At 48.4% G+C, this 12,985-nt stretch overlaps 1 protein-coding gene across 3 annotated transcripts in view; it reads left to right on the top strand.

Annotated features, from left to right (window-relative positions):
- The window catches only part of DPYSL2 (dihydropyrimidinase like 2), a 53,674-nt gene that overhangs the window by 27,670 nt on the left and 13,019 nt on the right, over nt 1–12,985 (top strand). For all 3 annotated transcript variants that reach the window (XM_042024767.1, XM_042024768.1, XM_042024769.1), the window contains 5 exons: nt 5,557–5,721; nt 6,513–6,574; nt 7,646–7,726; nt 8,609–8,677; nt 12,646–12,766. In XM_042024767.1, the coding sequence (XP_041880701.1) occupies nt 5,557–5,721; nt 6,513–6,574; nt 7,646–7,726; nt 8,609–8,677; nt 12,646–12,766 (498 nt within the window). The remainder of the gene's footprint in view (nt 1–5,556; nt 5,722–6,512; nt 6,575–7,645; nt 7,727–8,608; nt 8,678–12,645; nt 12,767–12,985) is intronic.

Here is a 12,985-nt window from a genome sequence, read left to right as displayed (position 1 = left end):
TTTCAGTTCACGAAGATTGATTTTATTCCTCTTGCTTTCACAGAATTACTCCCAGTTCACACCAGTGCTAGGAGAATATTCCTGCAGCACAGCCTGACAACTCCAGACTTCTAAGCAGGGAGCTGTGCAGTTACCAGGGCTGAATTTAATTACAACCTCTCAATAAATGGCTTGTGACAGAATGTACAACTCAATAAATTCACCAGATTTCATCACATGCAGTTGCTGTGGGGATTAAGTAGTATTAAACAGGCAGATGTGTTTATAGTGATCAAGCTGCTATTTAAAGTTTTGGGTAGGGGAGATCTGCCTGCTAACAGTTAAGCTTAAATGTTAAGGCTTTTCACCTTATAAACTCCTCTTAAACAATAGGCACATTTAATGCTGGTAGGAGCAGGAAATAATGTGTAAAACTGCAGTTTATAATAGCAACTGGAACCCTGAATACATGGGTTTTATTACATACACAATTTTTGTATCATCTGACCCTAATTCATGTTTATATTGTCCATTTCAAACAGTTTTTCTCCTTCCTGGTAGTGGCATTCATTAGCTGAAGCCCCAAAAAAATTTTCATGCACACTTTGGATGACACTTAATTAAAGCAGTTGAAAAAAATCCTTTCCAGGGGAAAGCTGGAAGCAAGGGCTATTAATAGAAGCTCCACGAAGGGGTTGTTTGCAAGCCAAGGCCTGCTCAGCTGAGGCAGGATGCAAAAAAGAAAAAAAAAAGTGCATGCCACAATGCCAGGAAGCTATAAAACCCGTTAACCCCCACCTATGAGCACATCCATCCCAAAAGCAGAGCTTTGTTTTCAAGGAGAGGCAAAGAGCTGGATCCAGCGTTCCCTCTGAAGCAATAATTTCTCTGGATCTTAGCAAGGGGTCAAAAATATAAAGGCATTGCTCTTCATCTGCTTTTTTTTTTTTTTTTAATTTTTTTAATTTGAGAGAGATTCCAAGTGTTAGAAAGAGATTATATGGGTTTTTTTCTGGCTCTGGTCTCGGAGCATCTTGCAGGCTGTTGGGTAATTCCCCAGCCTTCTGATGAAGACAAGGAGATGTTTTAGGCCAGCCTTAACTGTGGTTCAGCTTTTAGGCTGCCCTTTGTGGTTGGACTTGATCTGTGTGGGTCCCTTCCAGCTCAGGGTATTCCATGATTCTGTGAATTGTGTAAAAAAGCAGTAGGAATGATCTGAGCTTCAAAATTACTTGTGTGTGTATGGGATTGTGCTGGGATCTGATTTTAGTACAGGTTTTACGTTAATATATGATAAGAACGTGTTAATAATTGGTGATGCTAGCAGTCTAAAGTGCTGCCAGCACTTCTACCCTGTGTAGATTTTTCCATACTTAACGTTAAAACAGCACTGCTTTATTTTCCCCGTCCTTGGAACATTTCATCCATTCCCCTAAGTCTTTGCCTTCCGCTTCCATTTCACACTCAAATCTCTTCCCACCACCATCCAACCAGTTTGGCTCATGAGATACAGAATATTCCAGCGTGGCTGGATGCCAGCTCTGGTGCAGGAGAGCCACATGGATCACCCAGTGTTGCTGTCTCACTTCAGCTCGTTGTGTGCCTTTAATCCTGAGCCGATTAATCTCGCCGAGGAGGAGCGAGGAATCCTGAGCTGAGCCAGGCAAGCAGGAAAACAGCCCTGGCTGGTGGTGGGTGGCAGCTGGAACAGCAGGAAGCAGGAGCAGATGCACCTTGTAAGCCGTGTGTAATGACAGGAGAGCCAAACCAGGCATGGGAAGGGTAATTAAGAGTCTGGGTGATTAGGGCTGGAGCATGTGGGTCCGCAGGTGCTCAAATCCCACTGCCCTCAGAGGGAGGTGAGTGCTTGGGTTGTCTGGGAGAAAGATAGACTGTCTAGGCTTTTTGGAATCCTTCCAGCGTTTTAACAAGGGAAAAAACTAGATTCTTTGTAATGTATAGAATAGTTTTTCTTACAGTTGTTTTTAAGAAGTTCCTTTGCTGGTGCAACAGCCTTGTTTGCTCTCAGCCCTGGGCTGCTGCATTTTGGGTTCTGCAGCTCAGAAGGTTAAAAGATAAATCTACAGAATGTTTTCTGCTCATAGCTGAGAAACCACTGTAACCCTGAGCTTGGCTTTGCCCTGTGCCTTGCTGAGAGTGTGTTAAATAAAGAGAAACATTAGGATTTGGCCTGAATTTCACTCAGATTCAGGGAGCCACTACAAGGCCCACTAACTCTTTAATTCCTCCTTTGAAGATTTCGTCACTAATGAAGTGATTCTTAAATTATCTTTTCCTTTTCTGTTTTTTTTTTCCTCTCCGTTTTTTTTTTCTGTTTCTGGAACAAGCTTTGAGTTTAAAAATGAGCTGGCAACTTCCTTCTCAGACCTCAAGCAGCTGAATTCATTTGCACAGCAAAAAAAAAAATTAACAACAGGAAGAAAACATCTGGGCTGGGGAGCATGACCAGATCAAGGCTGTGGTGGTGGAGGGAATAAAGGGGTGACAACAGCCTGTGTCACAACAGTTTGTCCTGAGTGTGCCCTGCAGGCGTGGGGCCACCCCAGGGATTGAACATTCCTGGTTCCTGCTGTGATGGAAGGAAAGATGGGGCAGTGGGATGGGATCCCCAGGGAGAAGGAGCTCTGTGGGGTCAGCACAGCACTGCTTTTCCCATGGGAAGCCTCCTGGGAATTCTCCATGGAGGGATTTGCTGTGAGCTGGGGTGGGTCAGCCCTTGTGTCTGTGGTCCTGGGGCAGATCATCCCCAGGGATAATCCTGGGAGCCTGGGGCTGTGGGAATGAGGTGGGATGGAGCCTCCATCAGCTGCATGTGCTGCTGAAAGGGACCTGAAAGAGAAAGATTTCTGTTTTACTCTGAGCTCTTGAGCTGTGCCTGAGGGCTGGAAGAAGCTTCTGTGAGCTGCATGTGGGTGATTCCTGGCCATGCCAGCAGGCAGGAGCAGTTCCAGAGCTCAGTCCTTTTAAGAGCAGATGAAGAGTCAGCCTTGACTCCTCTCCTTTCCTGGATCTGGGCTCATTTTTACTTATTTAGTCCCCCCAAAACCCCACCCTTGCATGAAGGGATGTAGGCCATGATCTTGCAGTGTGTTTGGCCCCTCCCATTGTACAGAGGATGGAAGAATCAAGGAGACTTTGCCATTTGTGTCTGAATTGCCTCCAGACCAGGATTTGGGATTACACCTACCTTCTCGGCGCCTTTTGTGCAGCATGCACTGCTCCTGCTGCCTGCACAGCTTCCATCCTGCCCCAGGGGCAGGTACAGGACCCCAGCTCTTGGGCCCCTCTCCAGGGATGTCCCTGTCACTGTGACTATCCCTTGGTGTGCTCTGCTGGGTCCTTTCTCTTTGGACCAGTTCAGTTGCAGGATGTGAAGGCTGTTGCTTACCTCGCACACTCAGGCTGCCTTCCTGCTGAGTTCTTCATGTGGATGTGGGGAAGAGGTACTTCGCTGGTGTTTGCCTGGCAGAGCTGCTGTGGAGAGAAAGTGTGCTGTGTTTTGAGGGGGCTGGAGGGTGATTTGGCTCTCAGGGAGCTCAGGGGAGCTGCCACAGGAGATATTCCCAACCCCTGGAGTTGGCTTCCCTGCACATTTTGCACCACCGCCTCCATCCCTGACCCTTCTTGCAGCCAGCTGTGGTTTGGCTTTGTCAGAGAGCTGATAGAGCTCCCTTACCCTCATCCCACTGCCCCCACAAACTCCCCTTAGTCATCCTTGGGCAGTGCATGAAGTGAGCTGGTGATAAAGCCATTCCTGGGGGCTCCAGAGCCATTCCCAGGGGCTCAGTGCTGGGCTCTGAGGACTCCGTGTTAACCCCTTGGAGCCCTCAGGGGGATTTCCCAGTGCCCACAAGCCATCCATCATCTTGGGGCTGACAGAGCTCTGAGGGCACCTTTAGTCTTGAGTGGAGATGGATTTATTCCTGTGATGTGTTAGAGATTAAATGGGCTTTTTTTTGGCTTTTTAATTAGCCATTTGTGTAAATGTGGGCTTTCTCCATGTCCCATTGGAAAAGCAAAGGGAATGCTATTTTTCTCCTTGTTGTTCATTCTACTTAAGCTAAAGATTAACTTTGGCAGAGCGACAGGGGCTCTGTACTGGCCAAGAAGCAATTCAGGCTGGAAGTTAGCGGAAGGTTTCTGACCACTAGGGAGAAGCAGATCATGGAACAGAAATGGGATGATTTTTTAACAAAACAGGTCAGTTTATTGTCTGGTTATATTTGGTCTGCTTTTCCCAATGGTGGTGAAAAGCACATCCTTGATGTGGTGCCAGACAGGAGGCAAATTTCCAAGTTTTCACTCCTAGCATGGATTTCTGTGATGGGCAGGGAGGGAGCAGAGACAGAGACTACCAGCCACTCCTGGGGCTCCGAGCTGATCAAAGCTGCAGCTGCACTCCCGAGGCTGTAAGGATGTCATATCCTTCCCTTGGTGTGATGCTTCCAGGGGAAAAGCCTTTTGGAAAAGCACAAATATTCTAAGCTGTCTCCCTTTGCAAAGGGGAGAGGGTGGGCAGAGTTTTGCAGCAGGGATGGTTGTTTTGGGTGAGCTCTTGGCTTTCTGCAGTGTGTGCACAGCTCAGGCAGCTGAGATGTCTCTGCTGACTCGGGTGGCTGAGGCTCATGTCTGTTCAGGAGAGCTGGGCTGGCTTTCCCAGTGTGAATCTGGTTCTTTAGGCAGTGCAAAACCATTTATAAATCTTGGCTGCTGTGTCTGCATGGGGGTGAAGCAAAGCTTTGTTCTGCCCTGAGGGTGAGCGGGACCCATGGGCTCTGTCTCTCATCCCAGCTGTGATTTAGAGCAGACCTGATCCTCACCGTAAAGTTAAAAATAAACTGCTGGGATTTCACTGCTGATAATTGAAGCAATTTCTGCTTTTTCTGTGTGTTTTAATGTAGAATCAAGCTAGGTCCTCTCCTCCTCCCCAGCAGTGCCTGCCCAGTTTGTGACCCCTGAAATCCCACAGGCTTTTCCTACTCTCACAATTCAGCACTGGAGATGCTGACTTGCTTCTTCTATTTCACTGTGTCTTTTGAAGATCTCAGAGACTCCATGTGCTCAAATAAAAACCAGGAGCACTGTACCTTCAGATCCAGGTCCCTTGTGTCACCCTTTGAGGCTGTCCTGCAGTTGCAGTTGCCTGTGAATCCAGTTGCTGCTGGATTCGGTGTGAGGATCAAACTGAGCAGGTGCCAGAGGCAGTAGGACCTTCTCAGTGTCAGAGAGATCTCTCCAACCACAAATTGTTGGTCCTGCTTCCTCCAGTCCTCTGGTAGGTGCTCCTGGTTGGGATGTGTAGCACCAACAGTTGTAATAAACAGGTTATAGTAACAACTCATTTTCCTTCAGCTGCTGCTCCATAATCGACTTCCCTGGCTGCTTCCCTGGCTGTTTCTGTAGAAACCACTGAGAAATTTCTAATTAGAAATATTTTAAGGGGAAAGAGGGTGCCTTGATTTTGCAGCAGCCTCTGCACGGCTGTGCTTGCTGTCCTGGGTACCCAGGAAAGCTCCTGCATCAGCCATTTACCAGTGTTTTGGTTGTCATTCCCAGTTGACCATGTGGTTCCCGAGCCTGGGACCAGTTTGCTGACGGCGTTCGACCAGTGGCGAGAGTGGGCAGACAGCAAATCCTGCTGTGACTACTCCCTGCATGTGGACATCACTGAGTGGCATAAAGGTGTCCAGGAGGAGATGGAAGCTCTGGTTAAAGATCATGGTAAGATCAGGGAAGCCTTCCCCCTCCTTGTTTTTCAGGATCCCCTGTTTTTTGGGGCTGTCTCTCATGCAGTATTTTACTTTTGTATCCCAATGAAGCTGTTTTGGGCCCATTCTGGCTCCTTGGGAAGATTTGGGCAGTTGGGATTGCAGAGAGCTTAGGGGTTGGGGCACACTGGTGTTGCAGCACTGATTTTCCAGAGGTGAATCTCCTGCTCTTCCTGTGCAGAGCAGCTCCTGTGTCCAGTGGAGGCCCTTTGGGTTCATCAGTGCCCTTGGTGATACCTGCAGCCACTAAAGTGCTGTAAACAAGGGAAGTATCAGCCCCAGGAGAAACAACCCAGCTCTGGCTGCTAAAAGTGAAGAGCTGAGTAAAATAACCTCATAAGTTTTCCCCCTCTTTAATTTCCTTGGCGTTTTCATCCTCAGGCTGGAGTAATTTTCCATCCTGTTTGCAGTTTCAAAATCCAGCATTTTATGTGCCCTAATGGGAGCTTCCCACATGTGCTGGGTGAGAGTTTTTACTGATTCCAAAAGCTGGAGAGGGAAAGCCAGCTTAGGATCAGTGGGTCAGTTTGGACACATCACAGACACAGATTTCCCATTGTTGTCCCTGGAGGGTGAGGGGGATCAGCCAGCCAGGCCCAGTCTCTGCTTTTGTGTGAGATGCATTTTTGCTTTTATTTTGTTACTCAACCTCTTACAGTGCTGAATCCATGGAATTATTGCTGGGGGGCTGATTTAGGGGCTGCATTCCATGGCTTTACCTGCAACGTGCTCTCTTTCCACCAGGTGTGAACTCCTTCTTGGTGTACATGGCTTTCAAAGATCGCTTTCAGCTCAGTGATTCTCAGGTAGGAAGGAAGACTTCATGTTCAGTTTGTCACAAAAAAGTGTTTAAATTCAATATCCTGGGATCTGACACACTCTCCCATCTTTATGTGTGTAACAGTACCTAAGATTGGCAACAGCAGCCACAGCTCTGGTTTGAAGATTATATTTTTAATTAAAAATAAAACCCAACCAACAGCAAACCCCGAAAGGCTTGGCTGAGGGAAGCAATGGTAAAACCCTCAGTTTGAGAGGTCTGAGGTTTTATTCCAGCTCCTGTGGGGTAGAAGCAGTGGCAGTTCTACGAATTGCTGCTTTATGCCTCTGCACAGGGCAGGACAGGGAGATCTCTGGGGTAATTACTCTGTTTAGAAGCTAAAACTGATCCTGGTCCAGAGGTGGTTTTCAGTGGTAGAATCGCTGGGACCTTAAAAAAGAATTAGTTACCCTCCTGTTTGCTGCTCTGGTGGGCATGTTTGGGCACATTTAGCTGTTGAGAGGGGCAGTTTATGTTTCTGAAGGTGTGGGAGGAGAGGAATGCCTGGGAGTGTTGGTGTGTGGGTTATCTCTGAGGGCTCTGGAAGCATTTTGATGAGGGACCATTGACGGCGCCAGTTGGGGGTTACTGGACCTGAGACCTCTCAGACTGGTTGCTGGAGTGGGAAATCACACTGCTCCTACCTCCAAATACTGGATTTCCATGGAGAACCTGCCCCCAGCACTCAGATATGAGGGATGTTTTTCATGCCAGGCACCAGTAAATGAGACATGAAACAGGTACAACTCTTCAAGTCCTTTAAAATCATCCAGCTACGGGGCTTGTGTTGTCGTTTCTTCCTCCTGTGTGGTAAATACTCCAGACCTGCTGCTGGGTAATCCTCCTTTGCCACATCAGCAGCATCCAGCTGTAGAACTGGGAAATTCAGTGACAGGCATGAAAACGCCTTGCATCTCTCCAGCAAACCACATCTTACATTGCTTAATGCTTCCCTTCCTCTTTTCCCTCCTGCAAAATTCTGGTTTCTGAGGGGATCTGGAGTGTGGCCTTCCCAACAGGTGTGTTCCTGTTGTGATGTGTGTTGTCTGTCCCCCAGATTTACGAGGTCCTGAGTGTGATCCGGGACATCGGTGCCACAGCCCAAGTGCATGCTGAGAACGGTGACATCATTGCTGAGGTATGGCCTGTTTGTTCTCTGAGTTACTGGCTGCAAAATGCTGGGAGGGGTTTAAATTCTGACTCCTTCTTTGCAAATAGAAAGCCACACAGGCTGTTGAGAGCATGGCATGGCTGTGTGGCACACACAGGGAGGGTGTGAGCAGGGCTGTACAGCAGAATTTATCCCCTTTGACACTGATAAAGCAGGTTTTTGTGGCAGCTTTCAGTTTGGGGTGGATATTGGGCTTCTCTGCCTCTCTCCCCAAAAGTGAAAAGCTGGGTGTGACTGTCACTGTGTGCAACAAAATGTTCTTCAGGAAATAAGAAGAGGGGGAGTGGAAAGGGATGCAGATCCGTACAGTGCGTGAGGTGCTGATGTTTGGGGTCTGTTTATCTTTCAAACAGCAGCAAGGGAGAAATGTTAATAATGTATTGAATTTAATCTTAGCTCCAGCTCATTTTGTACACTGTGTCTCAAGCACTCAGAAGATCTCTGTGTTCTCTGGCTGGGCAAGAGCCCACCCCAGTCCTTGAGCCCAGCTGCAGGATGATTTTTTTCTATGAGATCTCATTTTGCCACATCTTAGAGATGATTTTATAGACACAAATGAGTGCTGAAAGTCGAGGGGCAATGAACCCCGTGCGAAGCAACTCCAAATAAAAGGTTTGCTTGACCTCCTGTGAACAAATCAGCAAGGTTTTATGAGCTCTGATTATTCTCAGCAAGGGGAGTTGGACAGGATTCTCTTGCAGGACCCTTATGCAAAGCCCCCTGTGATTTTTAGCCAGCACAGATGCTCAGGATCTCACTCGTGCCCCTTTTCAACAGCTGTGTGTGCTGCAAGAAAAATGCCCTGTTGCTTTAAATTTCATCCCTGCTCTTTTTTCCTCCCTGCCTTAGGAGCAGCAAAGGATCCTGGAGCTGGGGATCACAGGCCCTGAAGGGCATGTGTTGAGCAGACCTGAAGAGGTGAGAACCCCCCTGCCTTTGCATTTACTCCACTCTCCAATTTATAGCATCTCTGCATTGCCATCAAGTGCTTCATGTAAGGATGAATGTGTCTGGAAAGAGGATTTTTCTGCATTTGGGGTTATGTTGGTGGAATTCTGCCACTGTCTTTTCTAGTCTTTCCAGTCTCTTGGGCTTCTCTCTTGGTCATTGTTTTATCAGACTTCAGTGAATCAGCAGAATTTTTTAATGTATGCCCAAATCCTGACGTGGTCTTAGGTACTTCCATAGCTTCCATTACTGTGATATTTGATATTTTGATGAAATTTTACCAGTGGGGTGGGGCTTTTTATACCAATGGATTAAGTGGTTTGCTGAAGGCACAGAAAATATGTACCAGAGAGGGGAGCTCATGCTCAGGCCTTAGTCCAGCACTTCAGTATAGTTACCCTTCATATTTCCCCATGGATTTCTCCAGGGATGAGCACCCCAATCTCTCTAAGCCTTTGAAATAAATCCCAAAATAGGAAAGAGCCTTAAAACTTTGCCTTTGAGGTTGGTTCCCATTGCATTCTTCACTGCCAGTCCTTCAGTGTCTCTAAGCTGGACACCTCACCGTGGCATTCTGGGTTTGTGGAGTCCATCTGTTCTGTACAAGCAGCTCTTTTTGTTCCTCCAAGATCCCAGGGCTTTGCTGCCTGCCAGATGTGGCAGCTGGGAGCTGGGGCTGTGAGATCATCCACACGTGCCCCTCATGCTCCCTCTCTATTTCCTCCCCTTGGTTCAGACAAGCAGCATCCAGAGGCATTTCAGTGGGAACATAAATCATTCTGTTGCTTAGGGAAAAAAAAAAAATGCTCCACTTGGACAGTAAGTGAATCCTCACAGAATTTGTGTGTGGCTCCAGGAGCTGGGATCTCTTGCTTCCTGAAATTGTGAGCAAACACTTTGCACTGAGCTTTCCAGTAAGCCATCCAATTTGTGTTTTTTTAACATATATTTTGGCCTGCATCGGGAGAGTGGGAACAGATGCTGGTGTGACACTTCAGGGAGTTCAGTTTGGGTTGTTTTCAAAGGAAGGCTGCTCTTACCTTAAAGGATCTGGACATCAAACCAGTCAAGCTGTGTCTGGCTGTTCCAGAGTTCATCCTTCATGGAGCAGGAGCTTTAAAGTGTGCGTTGTGTGGTTCCCAGGTGTGGATGGGTTGTTAATCTGTGCAGGACTGTGCTCTGCCTCAGTGCAGGGAGGAAAAAGGCAGCCTGAGGACACGTGGCTGCCGCAGATGAGGCTCAGTGAAGCCTCTCCCTGATGTCACACAGGGCAGCCTCTGTGCAGCTGAGCTCAGCTGTGCTCTGCCCAAGCTTGGGAAGCATTTGGTCCAACATTCTCCTCCTTGAAAGTCATAGGAAACAGAGCAGGAAACGATGTCATCTGGTTCCCTCCCCTCCCTTTCTGCAGCATGGGGGTGACTCTGTGCTTTTAAAAACATCCAGCTCCCCTTGGGATGGCTGGTGATAGAAGCCAGATTCCAAGGGTGGCAGCAAATCCCTAATTCCTGTTGACTTCGGCAGAAGTGGATGTTTGTTGTATCCCTCTGGGGTGCTGTTTACACTAGAATTGGTTTTTCCTGCTGTCCCTTAGGGAGTGCAAAGCCCATCCTAAGGATGGTTGGCATCTGACTGGAGAGCTCCTTAATTCAGACCTCCATCTACGGCAAACCAGCAGGAGTTGCTGAGCATGTCTAAAACATTCATTAACTTAAAACTCCCACTCATTTCAGGGCGAATTACATCAGAGTGAAGCATTCAGGGGCTGGCCACGTGTATTTGTGTCTTGGAGTGCACACATCTGAATTCCCAGGCTGGCAGGAGGCTCAAATTGAGGCTTAAGTTTCACTGCTGACTCAGGGGTTTAGCTTTGCTCACGTCTGTCACCTGGGCTGAGCCAAGGTGACAGCGTCCAGTACATTATTCCAGCCAGAAAACAGGGCCTGGATTAAGAAAGCACCATCCCAACTCAGCCTCACCCATCACTTTCTGGAAAACTCTCCCCCTCACAGCTCATTCTGTGATGACTTTTCGGAGTGATCCATCATTTTTTTGTTTTTATTTCAGCCACAAAAACGCTGGAAGCACAAGCAGTCCAAGTGCTCCAGGAAATGTCTGTCTTTTTTTTGGTTTGTTTTGTTTTTTTTCCAAGAGAACTGCTGTGCTAGGGCTTCTAATGCATCCTGGTAATTGCAAACATTCCCCTTTGGACTACTCATTGGGTTATTGTTACGTGCCTGTCACCATAGCATCTGGGCACGAGGCAGGAATTCAGCAGCCTTGTTCAGAAAATATTATCCTGCTGCTTCACAGTTGCTCAAACGCCTTCTGCCCAAAAGTCTGGGGGTGTGTGTTGTTTTATCCCTGCTTTGCCTGCAGGGAAACTGAGGCATGGAGTGGAAACGTGGTTCCCACATGCTGCAGAGGCAGAGCCGTGTACAGACCTGCTCTAGTGGGGAGTTTGGAAAGGGAGGCCACAGCCTGGAAGCTTTGGCCTGTCTGAGTCCTCCCCTTGTCTCTCAGAAGGGAGAGCTGGGCTTTTCTTGGCTCTTCCTTTCAGCCCCTGTGAGTGCTGCTGGCTGTGACACTTCAGGTCCAACATCCTGGAACAAACCCCTCCCTCACAGCCTTTCCCATTTGTCTGGGGCAGCTGGGCCAGAAAATACCCCTTTGTGAGCATCCCCTGCGTGGGACTGTAACCCTTTGGGCCCCAGAGACCACCCTGCCGGCTCTTGGGGGGCTGGTTTGCTGTAAAAATTTCTGGCTGTTGTTTTCCTGGAGCATTCCAGCTGCAAACAGGGCATGGGTGCAAGCAGTGGCTTCATTGGCACGAGCAGAGCTCTTCAGGACACTTGGACATCAGCCTGGCCACAGTTTCCTAAGCTGGTGGTTCTTTTCTAGGTGGTTCTTTTCCTCCAAGCACATTGCTGGGAGCCAGCAGTCACAGAATCCCAAAGTGGTTTGGGTTTGAAGGGACCTCAAAGCCCACTCAGTCCCACCCCTCCCATGGGCAGGGACACCTTCCACTATCCCAGGCTGCTCCAAGCCCTGTCCAGCCTGGCCCTGGGCACTTGCAGGGATGAGGGAGCCCACAACCTGTCTGGGCAATGTGTTTGGGACAGGTGATGATGATTTGTGGTACTTGGGCTGTGAGCAGTTACTGCAGAGCAGGTTTTCCCAAGTGCTGAGTGTGTGCTAACCCCACCAGGAGTCCGTGGGAGAGGTTCTAGGTGCCTCTCACATTGGGGAATCAGCTGGGAGATTGCTCTGGGTTTGTTTCTGCTGTTGTTTGCTTGGAAAATATCCATGGCATTGCAGGCAGCAGCCACTGTGTGCATCACCCAGCTGTTCAATCTGGATCCTTTGATTAAGACATGTGATCCATAAAATCAGAGTGATGCCTGTCATCCCGAGGCTGCAGTTACAGCGTGACCCTCAGCTTGGCTGAGGTTAATTCTCTGTACACATGCAAGGAAAAGCAGTTGATTTATGGGGTGGTTCACACTCTGTCAGATCCCAAGCCAGAGACTGTAGTGGAGGGTACAATTTAGGAGGCTTGTTTGCAAACGTGGCCTACCAGAGTCTGTGGTGCAGCATCTCCTTTCTGCGTGGGCTGGAGCAGGAGCAGTTTTGTTGAGTCAACATTTAGTTGCTTATTTTTGTCTAGGTTAAAAAAGGGGCTTAATCATTCTGACCCTGAGTACCTGCCTGTTTTAGTTCAGGCAGAGAGGCTCTGAAGCAGCCTGGGAGAAGAGGTGGTAATGAGAGAGGACTGCAGCTTGCAGTCATTTAATTGCTGTGATTACACTGTGCCTTTTCTGGCTCAGAGGTGGGAAATGCCTCGTCACTCTCGGTGTTCTGGGAGAACAGGGTCTGGGACCTCGGAGGGTAACTGGGGTGCTGTGGGGTGTCCCTGACCTGCTGCCGCCTCTGTTCCTCAGGTGGAGGCAGAGGCTGTGAACCGGGCAATAACCATTGCCAACCAGACCAACTGCCCCCTGTACATCACCAAGGTGATGAGCAAAAGTGCTGCTGATGTCATTGCTCAAGCCAGGAAAAAGGGTAAGTTATTTCCTCCTTAGCTCATGCACTTCAGCTCCTGCCAACATCAGATTCATCCCTACAAGAAAGGTTTCTTTTTCCAGTGTTATTGTCCAGGCTCCTTTTATAAAGGTCCCCAGCAGCTCCTTCTGCCTCATCTGCCACAGACAAGGATGCAGTGGTTGTGTCAGAGCCAGGAGCTGCTTATTTCTGCTCAGCCCTGAACTTGTCTCCTTCACA

This window comes from Corvus kubaryi, unplaced genomic scaffold (genome assembly GCF_017639235.1).
Source record: "Corvus kubaryi isolate FWS band 111438036 unplaced genomic scaffold, C.kubaryi_AGA036_p1.0 37265, whole genome shotgun sequence".
Classification (NCBI taxonomy): domain Eukaryota; kingdom Metazoa; phylum Chordata; class Aves; order Passeriformes; family Corvidae; genus Corvus; species Corvus kubaryi.
This window is presented reverse-complemented; position numbering and strand designations above follow the sequence as displayed.